This window comes from Ovis aries, chromosome 9, assembly GCF_016772045.2.
Source record: "Ovis aries strain OAR_USU_Benz2616 breed Rambouillet chromosome 9, ARS-UI_Ramb_v3.0, whole genome shotgun sequence".
NCBI lineage: Eukaryota > Metazoa > Chordata > Mammalia > Artiodactyla > Bovidae > Ovis > Ovis aries.
The window spans coordinates 60,205,671-60,223,097 of record NC_056062.1 but is presented as its reverse complement, the minus strand read 5'-3'; the positions used below and the strand labels follow the sequence as shown (position 1 = coordinate 60,223,097).

The window sequence follows — 17,427 nt, the reverse complement described above, 5'->3', positions numbered from 1 at the left end:
ACACTACTATATATAGGCTAGATAATCAACAAGGACCTACTGTGTGGCACAGGGAACTGTACTCAATATTCCATAATAATCTATATGGGAAAAGAATCTGAAAAAGAATAGGTGTATGTGTATGAACAACAAAGTCATTTTGCTGTCCACCTGAAATTAACACAACATTGTAAATCAACTATGTTCCAATATAGGATAAACATTTTTTAAAAGGATCTCATTGCGAGGTGCCTGTCCTTTCTTCTTCCACCTCCCCAATATTCATTTCAAGCCCAGGTGGTTAAGATAAACTAACAGAGCAGAAGTAGTGAAGACTATGGTAAAATTACACATTGAACAATAGCACACCAGTGGGCCAGTCTGTGCCATCCGGTTTACAGACAAAGTCCAGGTCCTCAGTCTGGAGACCCTTTCAATCCAGCCTGCACCTCTCCATTGTCACCCTACTATACTTCCCTTTTGAATCCTTATGCCCTAATCTAACTGGAAAGTTCTTCAAATGGGCCCCACTTTCTAATCTCTGTACCTTAGCTCTCCCAGGAATGGCCTCTCTTGTGCAATTCATTTCTACACATTCAAATTCTACTCACCCTCTCAATCTCAGTTTCCTTACTTGTCAAAACGATGTAGATTATATCCAAGTTAAGACCCTTTCTCATCTTCAGTTCTGTGAGTCTGAGGCGTTTTCACCAAACTGTGGTTAGTACACATAGGATCTGGTGGCCCCGTGGGGCCCAACCCCACTTCCTATTCTGTATCCCCGTAGGTGGGCACATTGCTGGGAGTCTTGCTGTCATCACGGATGCTGCCCATCTCTTAGTTGACCTGACCAGTTTCCTGCTCAGTCTCTTCTCCTTGTGGCTGTCATCGAAGCCCCCCTCCAAGCGGCTAACTTTTGGATGGCGCTGAGCAGGTATAGTTCATCAACCGAGCATCAAGGCGGAGTAATGCTGCAGAGTCCAATCAAGGATGAAAATGGAAGGGGTGAAGCGAAGCTTCGTTTGAAAATCCCTTAGAGGCACATCTCTGGTGCACAGAGGGAAATAGACGTGTATATGGGAACGTGTACTCTCAGTGCTAATTCCACTAATAGCCAGATTCATGGCGGCTACCTCTACTCCGATGGGACAACAGGAGCACGTGCGTCATTTTAGCAGCCACCTCAGCCCGAGAATCTCAGTGTGTGGTAACAGCCATGATGTTATTCATTGAATGACTTGGCATCTGGGAGAGAGGGCGGGCTGAAGCTTCTGACATTTTGCAAAATCAAGCACAGAGAGCCCAGAGAGTTGGAAAGACCGAAGAACTTCCCATAGAGGGGTTGGGAAAAGAATATGGACTTTCCAGTTCACATGGCGTTTAGCCATTCAGTGGATGGCTTAGCTGGATATCTTGTTCAAACAACCATCAACAACCACAAGAAAAGGAGAAGGAAGAAGAGGAAGAGGGGAGGAAAGTTTACTTTTTGTCTCTTCTTAGACCTGGGTCTTTGATGGGGTGATGGCTTGCTCTTGTCTAGGAAGGGGACCAGGTATGATGAGGCTTTACAGTCTGAGAACTTTTTACTGTGGCTCATTTTTACAGTCCACCCATCTCTTCAACACATACTGCCTCTCTACTTCTCCTCCTTTGTATAATTTCTCATGTCAGAGGAATAAGAGGAGCTTCTGGCTGAATGTAAAAATCATTTATATTAAGAGTTACAACTCCATATTTTCACACCAGTTGAGAACATCAACGTGAAACAGATCTGAGGGCAGAGCTTTGGCCAACATGCTAACACAGACAGCCTCACTAAAAGGTGCCGCTAGACGCAGACCGCAGGCTGTAGCCTGATGATTATGAACTGTGGTTTTTCATGCTTAGAATGATAGAAAGTTCTAATTTCATGAGATGAGATGGTTGAGTGCCATCTCATGTGCAATGGACATGAAGCTGAGTAAACTCCAGGAGATGGTGAGGGACAGAGAAGCCTGGCATGCTGCAGTCTGTGGGGTTGCAAAGAGTTGGACATGATTTGGTTTGACTGAACAATAACAACAATTTCATGCCAAACAATTTATCATCAGAGGTGTTTTGCACTGTTTTTCCTTTAACATTCAGAGAAAGAGAGGGAGAGGGAGAATTGAGGAAATAAACATCAATAAAAGGACTTGGTGACATTGTGATTTAAAGATGCTTTTCAGTCCCTAATAGGGCTACATTTGGAAAACACCTACTTTTGACTGAGCACCCATCATTGATCCTCATAAATTTTTACATGTATTTTACCCTTTCTGATACCATGGGTCAAAGCTGTTTTGTAAACACAGGCAGAACTCAGAATTTAGGTTGCTACTTGAACTCTCTCCTCCTGGCCACGGAGGTCAGTGAGAATTGACAATCTAGAGGCCAGGGCTGCTCAACAGAACTCTCGGTTTCAAGAGAAATGTTGTACAATAGATAGTACACTGGGGCCATGGAGCAATTTAAATGTGGCTAGTGCTAGTGAAAAACTGGATATTTAATTTTACTTTAAATTTAAACAGCCACACTGGATCGATGGCTACCATATTAGGCAGCACCCCTCACAGACATATAGATGAAAATCAACTAGTACATCAAACATATAATTTCCTGGATAACTTTGTTGAGGAAGAAGCTAAGTATAAAAAGTGAGTTTAGGTAAAGATAATATTAACATATGCACCCAATGTTCATAGCAACAATATTTTAATTTTCATGATATGGAAGTAACCTAAAGTGTCCATCAACAGATGAGGTGATAAAGATAAGATGGGCACACACACACACACACACACACACGCACACACACACACACACACACACACACAGTGGAATACTACTCAGTCATAACAAGAGTGGAAATTTGCCATTTGCATCAACATGGATGGACAGGAAGGACATTCTACTAAGTGAAATAAAACAGACAGAGAATGAAAAATGCTATATGATACCACTTATATGTGAAATCTAAAAAATGAAACAAAGTAGGGGAGAGGGAAGGGAGTGAAGCATGATAGGGATAGGAGATTGAGAGGTACAAGCTGTTATACATAAAGTAAATAGTTCAGTTCAGTTCAGTTGCTCAGTTGTGTCTGACTCTTTGCAACCCCATAAACTGCAGCATGCCAGGCCTCCCTGTCCATCACCAACTCCCGGAGTTCACTCAAACTCATGTCCATCGAGTCGGTGATGCCATCCAGCCATCTCATCCTGTGTCATCCCCTTCTCCTCCTGCCCCCAATCCCTCCCTGTATCAGAATCTTTTCCAATGAGTCAACTCTTCTCATGAGGTGGCCAAAGTATTAGAGTTTCAGCTTTAGCATCAGTCCTTCCAAAGAACACCCAGGACTGATCTCCTTTAGAGTGGACTGGTTGGATCTCCTTGCAGTCCAAGGGACTCTCAAGAGTCTTCTCCAATACCACAGTTCAAAAGCATCAATTCTTCAGCGCTCAGCTTTCTTCACAGTCCAACTCTCACATCCATACATGACCACAGGAAAAACCATAGCCTTGACTAGATGGACCTTTGTTGGCAAAGTAATGTCTCTGATTTTGAATATGCTATCTAGGTTGGTCATAGCTTTTCTTCCAAGGAGTAAGCATCTTTTAATTTCATGGCTGCAATTACCATCTGCAGTGATTTTGGAGCCCCCCAAAGTAAAGCCTGACACTGTTTCCTCATCTATTTCCCACGAAGTGATGGGACCAGATGCCATGATCTTCGTTTTCTAAATGTTGAGCTTTAAGCCAACTTTTTCCCTCTCCTCTTTCATTTTCATCCAGGGGCTTTTTGGTTCCTCTTCACTTTCTGCCATAAGGGTGGTGTCATCTGCATATCTGAGTTATTGATATTTCTCCTGGCAATCTTGATTCCAGCTTGTGCTTCTTCTAGCTCAGCGTTTCTCATGATGTACTCTGCATAGAAGTTAAATAAGCAGGGTGACAATATACAGTCTTGACGTACTCCTTTTCCTATTTGGAACCAGTCTGTTGTTCCATGTCCAGGTCTAACTGTTGCTTCCTGACCTGCATACAGGTTTCTCAAGAGGCAGGTCAAGTGGTCTGGTATTCCCATCTCTTTCAGAATTGTCCACAGTTTATTGTGATCCACACAGTCAAAGGCTTTGATATAGTCAATAAAGCAGAAATAGATGTTTTTCTGGAACTCTCTTGCTTTTCCATGATCCAGCAGATGTGGGCAGTTTGATCTGTTGCTCTACGTAAAAGGAGGGAGGATCGAAATTATGGGATGTGCCTGACCACTGACTCACAGAGTGTTTCTAGAGCCTTGTAGGGTTTTAGAACTGATCTAAAAGGTTGAGTGAAAGATCAAGGTGAGGCTTAAGGAGCTTCTAAGTAAGCAAGCATGCTTTGCTCAGTAGGAAGCTTGAACCCTGTCTTATCTTTAAATATTCATGTAAATGTCTCTATTCTGATACTTTTCTTCCTTACTCTTGCCCATAAAATGCAGTTAGAGTGTTGACATACCTTGGAGTTTGCCTCTGTATTTATAGTAAGTTGAGTTGGCAAATGAAACTCATTTTCATTAAGCCTCTAAACCTTCCCTTTTTACTGTTTTACAGTGCTGGCAAGTCGTAAATGTTTTATGGCAGAATTAAGGGTTTCTAAACACATTTTACCCTTTGTGTCTCATTATTTCATCTCTTAATAACTTTCAATCATTTTAGCACCTGTTTAAATTAAAATCCCTCAGGAAAACAGCAAGGGCAGGCAGCAATTAATATGCTTTAAAAATTTGCTGAAAATTACTTAGTAATGTGAAGCATAATGAACTAGTATTTTATGAATGCAACAAGAAAGTGTCTCATCTTAGTACTAAAATTCATCCACACTTCTGCTTTGTAAATGACTAAATGCTGTGCGGCCTCTTTTCTTTGGTGGGGAGGTGGAGCATTAATGTTTCATGAGTCTTGGGGAGATTAAGGTGGTTCACAGATTCTCTGTGCGTGTGTGTCTGTGTGCTTGTATCCCTAGAGATCCTGGGGGCCCTGCTATCCAGCCTGTGCATCTGGGTGCTGACAGGCGTGCTGGTGTACCTGGCGTGTGAACGCCTGCTGTACCCTGATTACCAGATCCAGGCGACTCTGATGATCATCGTTTCGAGCTGTGCAGCGGCAGCCACATTATGTAAGCGGCCCCGCACGCTGCCCATGAAGCTTGTCAGGACAGAGATTTGTGCTGGTTTTGTTGTTGTTACTGCTTGTTTCTAATTCCTCCACTTGTGAGGATGGTCGAGACCCGACAGAGTGTTCAAACGGCTCTACGACCGAAGATCAGGCTGCTTGTGCTAGTTAATGTGCATTTTAATATCCACTTCTAATAGCTATCATCTTGAGTGCTTCCTATGTGCCAGAGACTGCTAAGATCTTTTGATCTACATTATCAAGCTCAATGTGCACAACACAAATACTTTACAGATTAGGAAACTGAACCTCAGTAAGGTTAAATAAATTGCCAATGAGGTAGTGTAGAGGAGGATTTGAAAATAGATCCACCAAACCCAGAATTGAGCTTCTAGCCATTCTACTCTCTCACACAAATGAAACAGTTCCACGTGGGATGTGACTTACTCCTCTCCTGTTTTTGTTACATGAACACATTATGAGTTCCCAGAGACCTGGGTTGGAAAGGATCATAAATTTTGTTTACTTCAGCCCCTTTCTACTTTTGAATTCCCTTTTGCAATATCCCCATAAAATGGTTATTAGTTTCATATATATTTTAACAGAATAACAGGGAATTTATTTCTCTCAAGAGCAACCTATCTTGTCTTTGTATCATTATGACTGCATGAACATTCTTCCTTAAACTGTGTTAGCTATATTCTTTCTTTAGTTTCCATCTATTGGTCCATTCTCTTATCCAGGCAGTCTTAAATCATTCTCATAGGACATCTGATCATTGCCATATTGATCTGGTCTTCTTAGATGAACTGTTTGATTACTCATGACAATGGGGAGTTGAGGCCAGGACTTTGACCCTTTTTGGTTGATTTGCTCTTTCCTATTTGATAGTCTGATTTGGGGTAACCTTACTTAAAACTCTGTTATCTATCTACCTACCTACCTACCATCTATGGTAGACACAATAATGACCCTTCAGGGGTTTCCACATTCTAACCCTTGGAACTCCTGAATATGTAATTTACATGGGAAGAGAAACTTTGCAAATGTTGTTAAGGATGGATCTTGAGATGGGCAGATTATCCTGGATTATCCAAACAGGTCCAACACAACCACAAAAATCCTTAAAAGAGGGAAGCATAAGGTCAGAGGGCAGAGAAGATGATGCATTGCTGACTTTGAAGATGGAAGAAAGGGCCTGGAGTCAGTGAACAGAAGTGACCTCTAGAAGCTGGAAAAAGTAAGAAAATGAATTTCCCCCTGGAACCTCCAGAAGGAATGCGGTCCTGCCCACTTTCTAACCTCTAGAACGATAAGATAATACATTTATGTTGTTCTAAGCCACAAAGGCTTTGTGGTAACTTGTTATGGCAGCAACAGGAAACCCAGATACCATCTATGTATCCCCTGTCTTGCGATGAAACATGATACATGCAATCAGGTAGGTTCATGCATAAAAGTAGACAGAGAGCAGAGTGGCATTGTAAGCATTTTGTTTTTTTAAGAGAGGGTACAAAGGAGTCCTTGGAATTGGAGGAACCTGAGCATGGATACTTTGAATAAGTTCCTCTAGGTACTCTCATATCCTGACCTTGCACCTGCTTTTAGTTCCTTACTTCTTAGTTTGGGACCCATTGCTCAAAATCTTTAAGATGAACAATCAGAAGAGTGGTATTTGATCTTCTGTCACTGATGAGATCCCTAATTCCACCCAGTTAACTTGGAAATGTATTTCACATTGGCAGTGGGAGAAAAAGTATGGAGAGATCAATACAAGTCTATCACTCCTAGGAGACAAATAAGCCAGGCCACATGTCCTGCTGACTGTCATCATCTTTGCCTAAGAAGAACAATATGTCCCCAGGACAGCAGTAACAATAAAAATATTAATAATTGCCCAGGAGTCGTTGTCATATAGGCTGTGTCCATGCTGCCTAAAGATGAAGATGCACCCAGTTAACTACCACATAAATCTGGCACCTTGATGACTGAGGCTGACTTTCTGAATAGATACCATCCACATTTTCTTTTTACTGCAACTGCTTTCAAACTCTGAGCCTAATATTGCAGGAGAGTTTCATACTTACAAAGACCAGGGAATTGAAAAGCATTGACTTCCCTGCACAAGGAGGTAATTTTTATGGATAAACACACTGAGTGACTAAAATGTTTACTTAGAGAACTGGGATTATAGATTTCAAGTGCTGCATGCTTCACTGTCTGACTACAGAGATATCTGAACCATAATTTGGGAATAAATCTATTCCTTGGGAGCCCAAAATCAGGGCAGAAAGTTCTAACAGAAGTTGCTAAGGGATTCTAGAATGAAGGTTATTGATAGAGCCTTAAGGCTAAGTTTTCTCTGCCTGAAACATTTCCTCCTCTTCTAGCCCATTTAACTCTAGTATAACCTTTCAAACCCAACTCAATTGCTTTGTCTGTCTAACTAAATCAGACTCCCTTGCTGTACTATCTGTAGCACCAGTTCTTAATAGGCTCAGGATAATTAGAATTTTCCATTTATGTGTGTCTTTTTAGAATCTCCGCCATCTCCATCATACTTAAAGTTATAATGGGGAGGGGCCATGTCTGTTTTCACCATTACGCTCCAAGTATTAAACAATGCCTGGCATATAAAATCCCTAAATAAGTTTTTTTTTTAATATAAAATGAGTAAAAGAATGAATGACTATGGGATGAGCATACATGGCAGGCCTAGAAACTGCCAGGCATACACGGCTGTCTGAAGAACTTTAAATGGTAGCTTCTAATAGAAGGTGAATTTCTGCTCAAACATTAACAATATAAAACCTGTAGATTATGTAATGATCAAATCTTGATGAATAGAAGTCACTCTGCTTTGTGACGATGGCCTGAGATTTAATAGACACTTTACCTGCAAACAGACTGGGGTATGTGGCACTGAAAAATTATTTTTTTACACCTTTGTTCCAAAATGCTCAGAAAGTGTTTCTAGGCAAAACATAAGAGATATTACTCCTAAAGTGGATAAACAGAATTGGGTACATAATTTATAGGGCCCACTACTAATCTCTTGGAATTGGATTAGAGATGTTAAATTTTGCAATATGTTATATACATATAAAACATTTATATTCATGAACATATTGCAGGTTTGATAAATAGCTATGTATTTACACAAGCACATTACTTTCATCATTGGCCATTAGGGAATTATTCACATTTCAAGTTCTAGTGGAAATGAATAAAATTGAGTAAAATAAAAGTTTAAAAAATTCAACCTTGATGAAATTCACTGCTTATTTTGTTGTATTGCTTTTTGCTGCTTTTTGCATTTGAAACCAGCACATTTAATTAAGCTCCCACCAAAGCTCAGCTTTAAGTCTGGCTCGGTAGACACTTGATAAATGGTATTTCCCCTCCTCCTTGTCAAATACTTGGCATTTACCTAATAGATGTTACTCTCTAGTTTTAAAATGAAACACAGTAGGATTAAACTGGGCTTCCCTGGTAGTTCAGCTGGTAAATAATCTGCCTGCAATGCAGTAGACCCCGGTTTGATTCCTGGGTCAGAAGATCCCTGGAGAAGGGATAGGCTACCCACTCCAGTATTCCTGGGCTTCCCTGGTGGCTCAGAGGGTAAAGAATCTGCCTGCTATGCGCGAGACCTGGGTTCGATCCTTGGGTTGGAAAGATCTCCAGGAGGACATGGCAACCCACTCCAGTATTCTTGTCTGGAGAATCCCCATGGACAGAGGAGCCTGGCGGGCTATAGTCCATGGGGTCACAAAGAGTCGGACACGACTGAACGACTAAGCACAGCACAGCATTAATTAGAAAGAGAAGATGATATGAATCTTCAATGTCTGTCCTTGTGTGAAAATTTTAAAATTCTGTGATACCCCTGTGTTCAAAATTACTCCAAAACAGTCCATTATGAAGCAGCAATGTTTCAGTCCATTGCCATTTTGGATAACACAGGCTGTCGTCAACATGATACTGCAAAGATTTTCAAGGGTTAATCTCACGTGTGCCAAGGACATTGTTTTTTCTTTCAGACTAAGTGTGATTTTACACCAGAAACACCCTGCCCACAGTCACAAAGAAGTGCAAGCCAATGCCAGTGTCAGAGCTGCTTTTGTACACGCCCTTGGAGATCTATTTCAGAGCATCAGTGTGTTAACCAGGGCGCTTATTATTTACTTTAAGGTGAGTATGTCGGAGTCAACTCCCTGTTCCAGTGACTTCATAGATTAGATGGTACGTGATCTGGCCCTCCATTATTACTTTAAATGGGGGTGGACTGCCGATTTGCCTACACGAATTACTTTACAAGGTGCAAACAAACAAACATTCAAAGCTGATTTTCCTAATTCATAAGAGCAATGTCTTTAACCATACGGCTGCCAGTCTTTTAAGAAAGCAGTTCTTTTGTCCTGGGGTTAAGGTGGACAGCAACAGAACCATGAAAAACTTAGGATTCTTGGGTTATAAGCAACAGAAAAGGTCTCTGGTTCACTTAAGCAAAACATAGATTCATTGATTGAAATTTATTAGAGGTACTCCTCTAAGAAAGCAAGGTAGAAATAAGGGAAACTGTTGGTATTCAGATTTCAGAAACTATCCAATTTCTGTCCCAGGCATCATGCTGAAATGAATGTACATGTGTGTGTGCATGCTCAGTCACTCAGTGGTGCCCAACTCTTTGCAACTCTATGAACCTTAGCCCACCAGGCTCCTTGGTCCAAAGGATTTTCCAGGAAAGAATACTAGAGTGTGTTGCCATTTCCTCCTCCAGTGGATCTTTCCAACCCAGGGATCAAATCCACGTGTCCTGCATTTGCAGGTGAATTCCTTATTACTGAGCCACTTGGGAAGCCTGAAATGAATGTGATTCAGCTAATTTTTTTCCTCTTCTTGTCACTCTGCTGAAAATTCATGTTTCCGGGAAATGGAACCCAGTTGATGTAGACTGGGTCTTGTATCTTTTGCTTGGCTGGGGAGGGTAGAGCCATTGACTGACTCTTCCACAATGGGAGGGAGAGAACTTCTTTCCCAAAAGAACTGTGTTAATGGAAACCTGGAGTAGATCAGGGTGAGCCTCTGACCCTAAACAAATATTCACTATAGCTCCCTGTTTGGTAATTAGTTCAGTCAGTTCAGTCACTCAGTCGTGTCCGACTCTTTGCGACCCCATGAATCTCAGCACACCAGGCTTCCCTGTCCATCACCAACTCCCGGAGTTCACTCAGACTCACGTCCATCGAGTCAGTGATGCCATCCAGCCATCTCATCCTCTGTCGTCCCCTTCTCCTCCTGCCCTCAATCCCGCCAGCACCAGAGTCTTTTCCAGTGAATCAACTCTTCGCATGAGGTGGCCAAAGTACTGGAGTTTCAGCTTTAGCATCAGTCCTTCCAAAGAAATCCCAGGGCTGATCTCCTTCAGAATGGACTGGTTGGATCTTTTTGCAGTCCTAGGGACTCTCAAGAGTCTTCTCCAACACCACACTTCAAAAGCATCAATTCTTTGGCGCTCAGCCTTCTTCACAGTCCAACTCTCACATCCATACGTGACTACTGGAAAAACCATAGCCTTGACTAGACAGACCTTAGTCGGCAAAGTAATATCTCTGCTTTTGAATATACTATCTAGGTTGCTCATAACTTTTCTTCCAAGGAGTAAGCATCTTTTAATTTTATGGCTGCGATCACCATCTGCAGTGATTTTGGAGCCCCCCAGAATAAAGTCTGACACTGTTTCTACTGTTTGCCCATCTATTTCCCATGAAGTGAAGTGTTTGGCAATAACAAGAACTAAAAGAGGTGGGTGAGGGCAGAGGTACAGGCAGGCAGGTAGTGGAGGAGAGGGGCATTTATCTCTGTCCATTTGCATCATGACTGTCCATTTAGCAGGGACTCTATTGTTTTACTAAAAAACTAAAACATGTAAACAAAAATTACAAAGACTTGTCTGAATTCAACTGAGTAAATCATCACTGAAAGCTTTAAGTTTAAGGCAAAATTGTTCAAGTTGTACAGGTGAGTAGAGTTTGAGAGTACTCTTATCAAGGTCACCCTGGCCGAGTCTCTTGGAAGTAATGAGGCACAGTTTTCTGTGGCCCAGAACTTCATCAAGGGCAGAATAGCAAATGTTTCACCCTGAGGCCAAGGGCTCCAGTGGTGAGAGAGCGTGAGAACGAGGCCTCAGTGTATACTTTTTGGACTGAATCAAAGATGCCCACCTTGAGTCTATAACATACTTAAGAGAGAAAGACATAAACTGACCCCATCTGCCAAGACCAAGCTCTGGCTGTACCTTGGTCACATGCAACCTCTGAGCAGATGATTCCCTTTCTTATCATAATTAGGGCTGAAAAGTCATTGAATACTGTGCCCATATGTGCATATTTTCATCCATCCTCTCTACTTCCATTAATTTGAGAGACATTAAATAAGGCCTTTTGAGGGAGCACTCAAGGATATCTCTCCTCTTACTGTTTTTTTATCCTCATTTAAAAAAAAATTAGCAGCACTGGCTTTTCCTGAGCTGAAAGAATAGCACTGAAACATGTATCTAACCATATGTAAAACAGAGTGCAAGCTCGATGCATGAAGCATACTCAAAGTCAGTGCACTGGGAAAACCCAGACGGATGGGGTGGGGAGGGAGGTGGGAGGAAGGTTCAGGATGGGGGACACATGTACACCTGAGGCTGATTCATGTTGATGTGTGGCAAAAACCACTCGAATAAAAAAATTTGGCAGCACTGGCTTTTCATTGCAGTGAGCAGGCTTTCTGTAGTTGCACTGCATGGTCTTAGTTGCTCCATAGAATGTGGGATCTTAGTTACCTGACCAGGGATCAAACCTTAGTCCCCAACACTGGAAGGTAGCCACTGGGAAAATCCCTCTCCTTACTTCTTAAATTGTAGGGAGAACATGTCTTACGGTCTCCCTTTCTTTAGTCATTGAGAGTTGAAAGCTTAGAAGGATTATATCTTTAGGGAGTCTTGTCTCTGATTTGGATGGTAAGTGTCAGGAGGGTGAACGGGTGACAGGAAAGGAAGGAAGTGTGGGGGTTTCCTTATTTTATCAATCAGACTTTCTGCAGGGGAGGCCTGGATTCAAAGAACTGAAATTCCTTTTTTTTCTAGCCAGAGTATAAGGTAGCAGACCCGATCTGCACATTCGTCTTTTCTGGCCTGGTTTTTGCCAGTTACCGTCACTATCTTAAAGGACTTCTCCATCTTATTCATGGAAGGTAGGAGTGATTTTCATATTATTTCCAGCATGTGTGTTTTCTCTTCCCTATAACCACAAAAGGAAATGACCTCAAGGCATGCTCACTGTGAGCCTGCATTATAAGGAAAATGTAAGCTTATAAGGAATTTTTATGAATCTAAGTACTATGAGTTTTATTCATATGGGAATAAATAAAAAAGAATTGGCTATTTCTTCTCTAGCAATTATCATATCATATGGCATAGTATAAAAGCAATATGTACAAATACTAGAGATAAACAGTGAGGGAGAAACAGCAAAATTATACGTTTATTCCTAAATACATGAAAATTACCTAAGAAAGATTGTGCAACTCTGTCTCTTGGGCAGCATTATAACTACTATGATACTGAAAAGGTAAAATGCTTGTTAGACTAGGCCAGCAGTTCTCAGACATTAGTGGCATCAGAACCACTTGGGGGGTCTGTTAAAACAGACTGTGAGGCCCACCAGACAGCTCCTGATACAGTAGACCTGGATGGGATGGGGCCTGAGAAATCTGAATTTTAACAAGATGTTGATGCTACTGCCACAGTGAAACAGGAAATGGACTCAAAGTCCTTGTGTGACAAGTGAACGCCCTCGCTTGGCAGGGGACAGTGTATTTGTTTAGGTCCCAGATGATTCCACCTCCTGTCCTGGGGGCTGAGTGCCGAGCTGCAGCTGTTGCTGCTTTTACAGAAGCTATTGAAAAGAGACAAATACATATACAATTTAGGATGACTATATTTGGTGTTCTCTCTCAGTACAGCTCTTCTCTCATGATTATCTTTTTTTTTTTACTGTAAGGAAAAGTGTAGCTAATTATTGAAATTCCTATCAGATAGGCAGGTAACTCCTACATGAAATATACTTATTTTTGAATTAGGTTTTCAAATTAGGTTAGCATAAAATAATATTTGTATTTGATAAATTTAAATATATGTGTGTGTGTGTGTGTGTGTGTGTGTGTGTGTGTGTGTGTGCTGTGTGCCTAGTTGCTCAGTCATGTCTGACTCTGCAACCCCATGGACTGTAGCCTGCCAGGCTCCTCTGTTTGTGGAATTCAGGCAAGAATACTGAAGAGGGTTTCCATGCCCTCCTCCAGAGGATCTTCCCAACCCAGGAATCAAACCCAGGTCTCTCGCATGGCAGGCCGATTCTTCACTGTCTAAGCCACCAGGGAAGCCCAAGAATACTGGAGTGGGTAGCTGATTTGTTCTCCAGGGGATCTTCCTAACCCAGGAGTTGAATCAGGATCTCCTGCATTGTAGGTGGATTCTTTACCAGCTGAGCTACAAGGGAAACCCATATATATATATATGTGTATATATATATATATACACATATATATGTATATATATATGGATTTCCCTTGTACACATACATACACATATATGTGTGTGTATGCTTTTCCATATAAAGGCATACATACACATATATGTGTAAATGGAAAGGCATAAAATGATAAGACTTCTCCCCATTTTTTCACCTGTAAATTCTCAATCTTATTCTTTAACCCTAACATCTACTAATAAGGTAAAAGGTGACATGCTGCTGCTGCTGCTGCTGCTGCTGCTAAATCTCTTCAGTCGTGTCCGACTGTGTGCAACCCAGAGATGGCAGCCCACCAGGCTCCCCTGTCCCTGGGATTCTCCAGGCAAGAACACTGGAGTGGGTTGCCATTTCCTTCTCCAATGCATGAAAGTGAAAACTGAAAGGGAAGTCGCTCAGTCGTGTCCAACTCCTAGTGACACCATAGACTGCAGCCCACCAGGCCCCCTCCATCCATGGGATTTTCCAGGCAAGAGTACTGGAGTGGGTTGCCATTGCCTTATATCTTTCCAAAAACATCTATGCATTTACACATATATGTATATGTAATAAAACACACACACACACACACATATACATGTGTATGCTGTTGCTAAGTTGTGTCTGACTCTTTTGCAACCCCATCCCAAGCAAGAGTACAGGAGTGGGTTACCATTCCCGTCTCCAGGGGATCTTTCCAACCTAGGGATTGAACCTATGTTTCCTGCTTGACAGACAGATTATTTACCACCAAGCCACCAGGGAAACCCTAAATATGTGTATACATATGTGTGTCTATATACATGAGTGTGTGTGTGTATATATATAGTGTATGTGTATATGTCTTTTTTTCATCAAACAAGATTATACACGTATTTTGTTCTGCTCCTTGTTTTTTTTTTTAACTAGGAATCTTTCCATATTAGTAAATACATAGATAATCTCTTTCTTTTTCATGGGTACAAAGTATTCTATTGTTAGCATCCACTTGCTTATTGATGGACATTACAAATAATGCTTCAATTATATTCTTAGCACTTATATCTGTGGAATAATTCCTAGACATGTATTGCTGTTTCAGAAGTTATGGACCTTTTAAAATTTGATAGATACTGTCATTTCTACCAAAGAGACCATATCAGTTTTTTTTTTCCCACCAACAGTGTAGGAGAGTGCTCACTTCTTCCCAACCTCACCATCACTGGATATTATCAAACTGTTGATTCTCCTATAATCTGATAGGTGATTATATTATATCTTATTGATTGTATATGTGAATCTTTAATTATGAAACCTAGTGAGTGATTTTTCATATACCTATTAGCCTGGGTAATTATTTTTTTGAACACTAATTTGGGTATTTTTCTGGAGGCATTGATATTTTTGCAGGCTCTCCATCAGAAAGAAAAAGGTTTCTAGGATGTGATGAACACTGAGGTCCACGGGAACACGTCCTCTTGCTCAGTATTATTCCATAGAGGAAAGTAAATAGGAGTAGACTTGCATTCTCCATAAAAGTAAAGTGATAAAAGGGGGCAAGAGAAAAAGAGGCAGTGGGATCTTGACTTCATCTCAAGAGTCCCAGATGAATGACAGCATAAGGTCAGGGATGACACATTAGACATAATTGTCACCTTTGGGTTACAATACCTGGGGTCTAGTGTTTGCAGAACACTTCACACCCAGAGGAGGGATCTTAGAGTCTGGCATCCCACTTACCCATGTGGCCTTACAAATTCTTCTTAACCCTTCTGACTCCCAATTTCTTCTCCAGTCAAACAATTCTAGCACTGATTAGATCTTAAGTTTTATAACTATTAAATAAGATCATTACTAGAAAGTGCTTAGCACAAACCTTGACCTATACTAGGTTCTCAGTAAAGGTGCTAATATTATTAATTATTTTATTATTGTGTAACATTTTAATGCATGACTACATGCACTTTCTATGGCTAATCTGAGACAAGAATTTCTTTGTTTCTAGTACCCCAAGTTTGTGGAGCTCATAGAGTAAAAAATCATGTTGACCAGCTGTTTGTTCTACGAAAAGATATTAAATGGGATAAAACTAAACTCAAAATGTACTGAATTTTAAGTTAGCTCCAAGGAGGGAATCCCTATGAGCAAGGTTCTTAAATCCTGAAAAAGGAGGGTTAAGGATTCCCTATTCCCTTTAAGAAAGTGGTTCTAATCTGGCAGCTCATTACAGTCATCCAGGAAGCTTTTGAAAAATACTTATGCCCAGGCCCTAGACCCAGAGATCTTGATAGATCTCTTGATAGATCTTGACAGATTTAATAGAAGCTAGCTTTTTTTTTTTTTTTTAACATGTAGGCAAGCTTGAGAACCACTTCAAAGTAGGGCTTCCCAGTAGCTTGTAAATACTAGTGCAATGGTTCTCTACTTTGGCTCTGTTAGAATCAACAAATGAGGTAACAAAATACTGAAGCTGGTCTTCTCCCCAGAAAATCTGATTTAATTGGTCTTGGGTCTCATTTGGTCATTGGGATTTCTTAAATCTCTAGTGACACTAATGTGCACCCGAGGTCAAGAGCCACTCTGAAAGCACATAGATTTCAGAGCCTCATCCAGAGATGTTTTCTTTAGGAGAATTTTAATAGAGCCAAGGCATATTTATTTACAACCAACACACGAGGTGTTTGTGTTGTTTGTATATAACTGAAGTGGAAGCTAAAAAGTGTTCATCCTCAGAAAACTTTTCTACAGAATCCTCTTTGGGTCATCTTTAGTTGACAGAGATTTACCTATCGCATCAAATGGCTTTACCACTGTGGTGCTAATTGAGCTGATTTTTTAAAAATTCGTATATCAACCTGATGCCTTTTATGATTTTAACCAACCATTGACTTGGTTTTTCTCTCTGTAGCCAGCCAAAGCAAATGTCCTTATATTTTCAAATCCTATCATCTATGTGACAATCCTTGCAAGGTTTGAAAACGGTGATTCTACTTCCCTTCACCTTCCCATATCCAGGTAGAGATACTCCAGTTCCTTCAGCCCCAAAACATAGCTGACTGGCTGCCAAACTCCCCACCTTCATGCATGTCCCACACTATTCCTCTAGAAACAATGACGACAGTCAAACTACTACATTCTGTGGCTTGAATAGTAAACCCTTACTACTGTACTTAAAATGATAGAAATTCTACAGACAGAATAATGAGATGGTATTATAACATTAGGATCTCCTCTTATCATAGTTCGCTAAGGGACTGGTTAGATGACTAACAATTGTATAGCATTAGAGTTTACCAAGGACAGATGTTTTCTGAGATGTTTTCAGAGTCCCCAAAGGACACTGTTAACTACATATTGCTTTTATTATGCTTATTTTACTACCAATATTCTGAGGATTAGAGAAGTTCCAAGTGCTGGGTAAAATTCACAATAGTTGTAGTCAGAATGCCAACCCAAGATTATTCAATACCAAATCCCACAGGATTTCACTTTGCTTTCCAGATAATTACAAACGTAATTGGGGGAAATAATGCACTCTGGAAGTGAAGGGTGATGACTGTCTTGATGGCTGCAGAGTAAAATCTGCAAATGCTCTTTGTGAACCTGTAGCTGATGGCAAAACCTTTGAAACAGGTGAATCTGCTTTTGTTAACATTTGAAAAGAGAAACCACAGATGGAGAGGGCAAGGTAGTATTTTAGTAAGAACTTTGCAGCCCCAATTAGTCTTTGCACTGAGCCATAC

The 17,427-nt window shown here is 40.9% G+C and overlaps 1 protein-coding gene and 1 long non-coding RNA gene across 3 annotated transcripts in view; one reads left to right on the top strand and one right to left on the bottom strand.

The window, feature by feature from the left end:
* Positions 1-17,427, bottom strand: part of LOC132657222 (uncharacterized) — a 242,252-nt gene that overhangs the window by 133,934 nt on the left and 90,891 nt on the right. The window lies entirely within an intron of this gene.
* The window catches only part of SLC30A8 (solute carrier family 30 member 8), a 51,284-nt gene that overhangs the window by 22,639 nt on the left and 11,218 nt on the right, over positions 1-17,427 (top strand). The window contains 5 exon segments of the mRNA XM_004011988.6: positions 767-913; positions 5,002-5,161; positions 9,197-9,341; positions 12,286-12,348; positions 12,350-12,392. Coding sequence (XP_004012037.2) covers positions 767-913; positions 5,002-5,161; positions 9,197-9,341; positions 12,286-12,348; positions 12,350-12,392 — 558 coding nt within the window.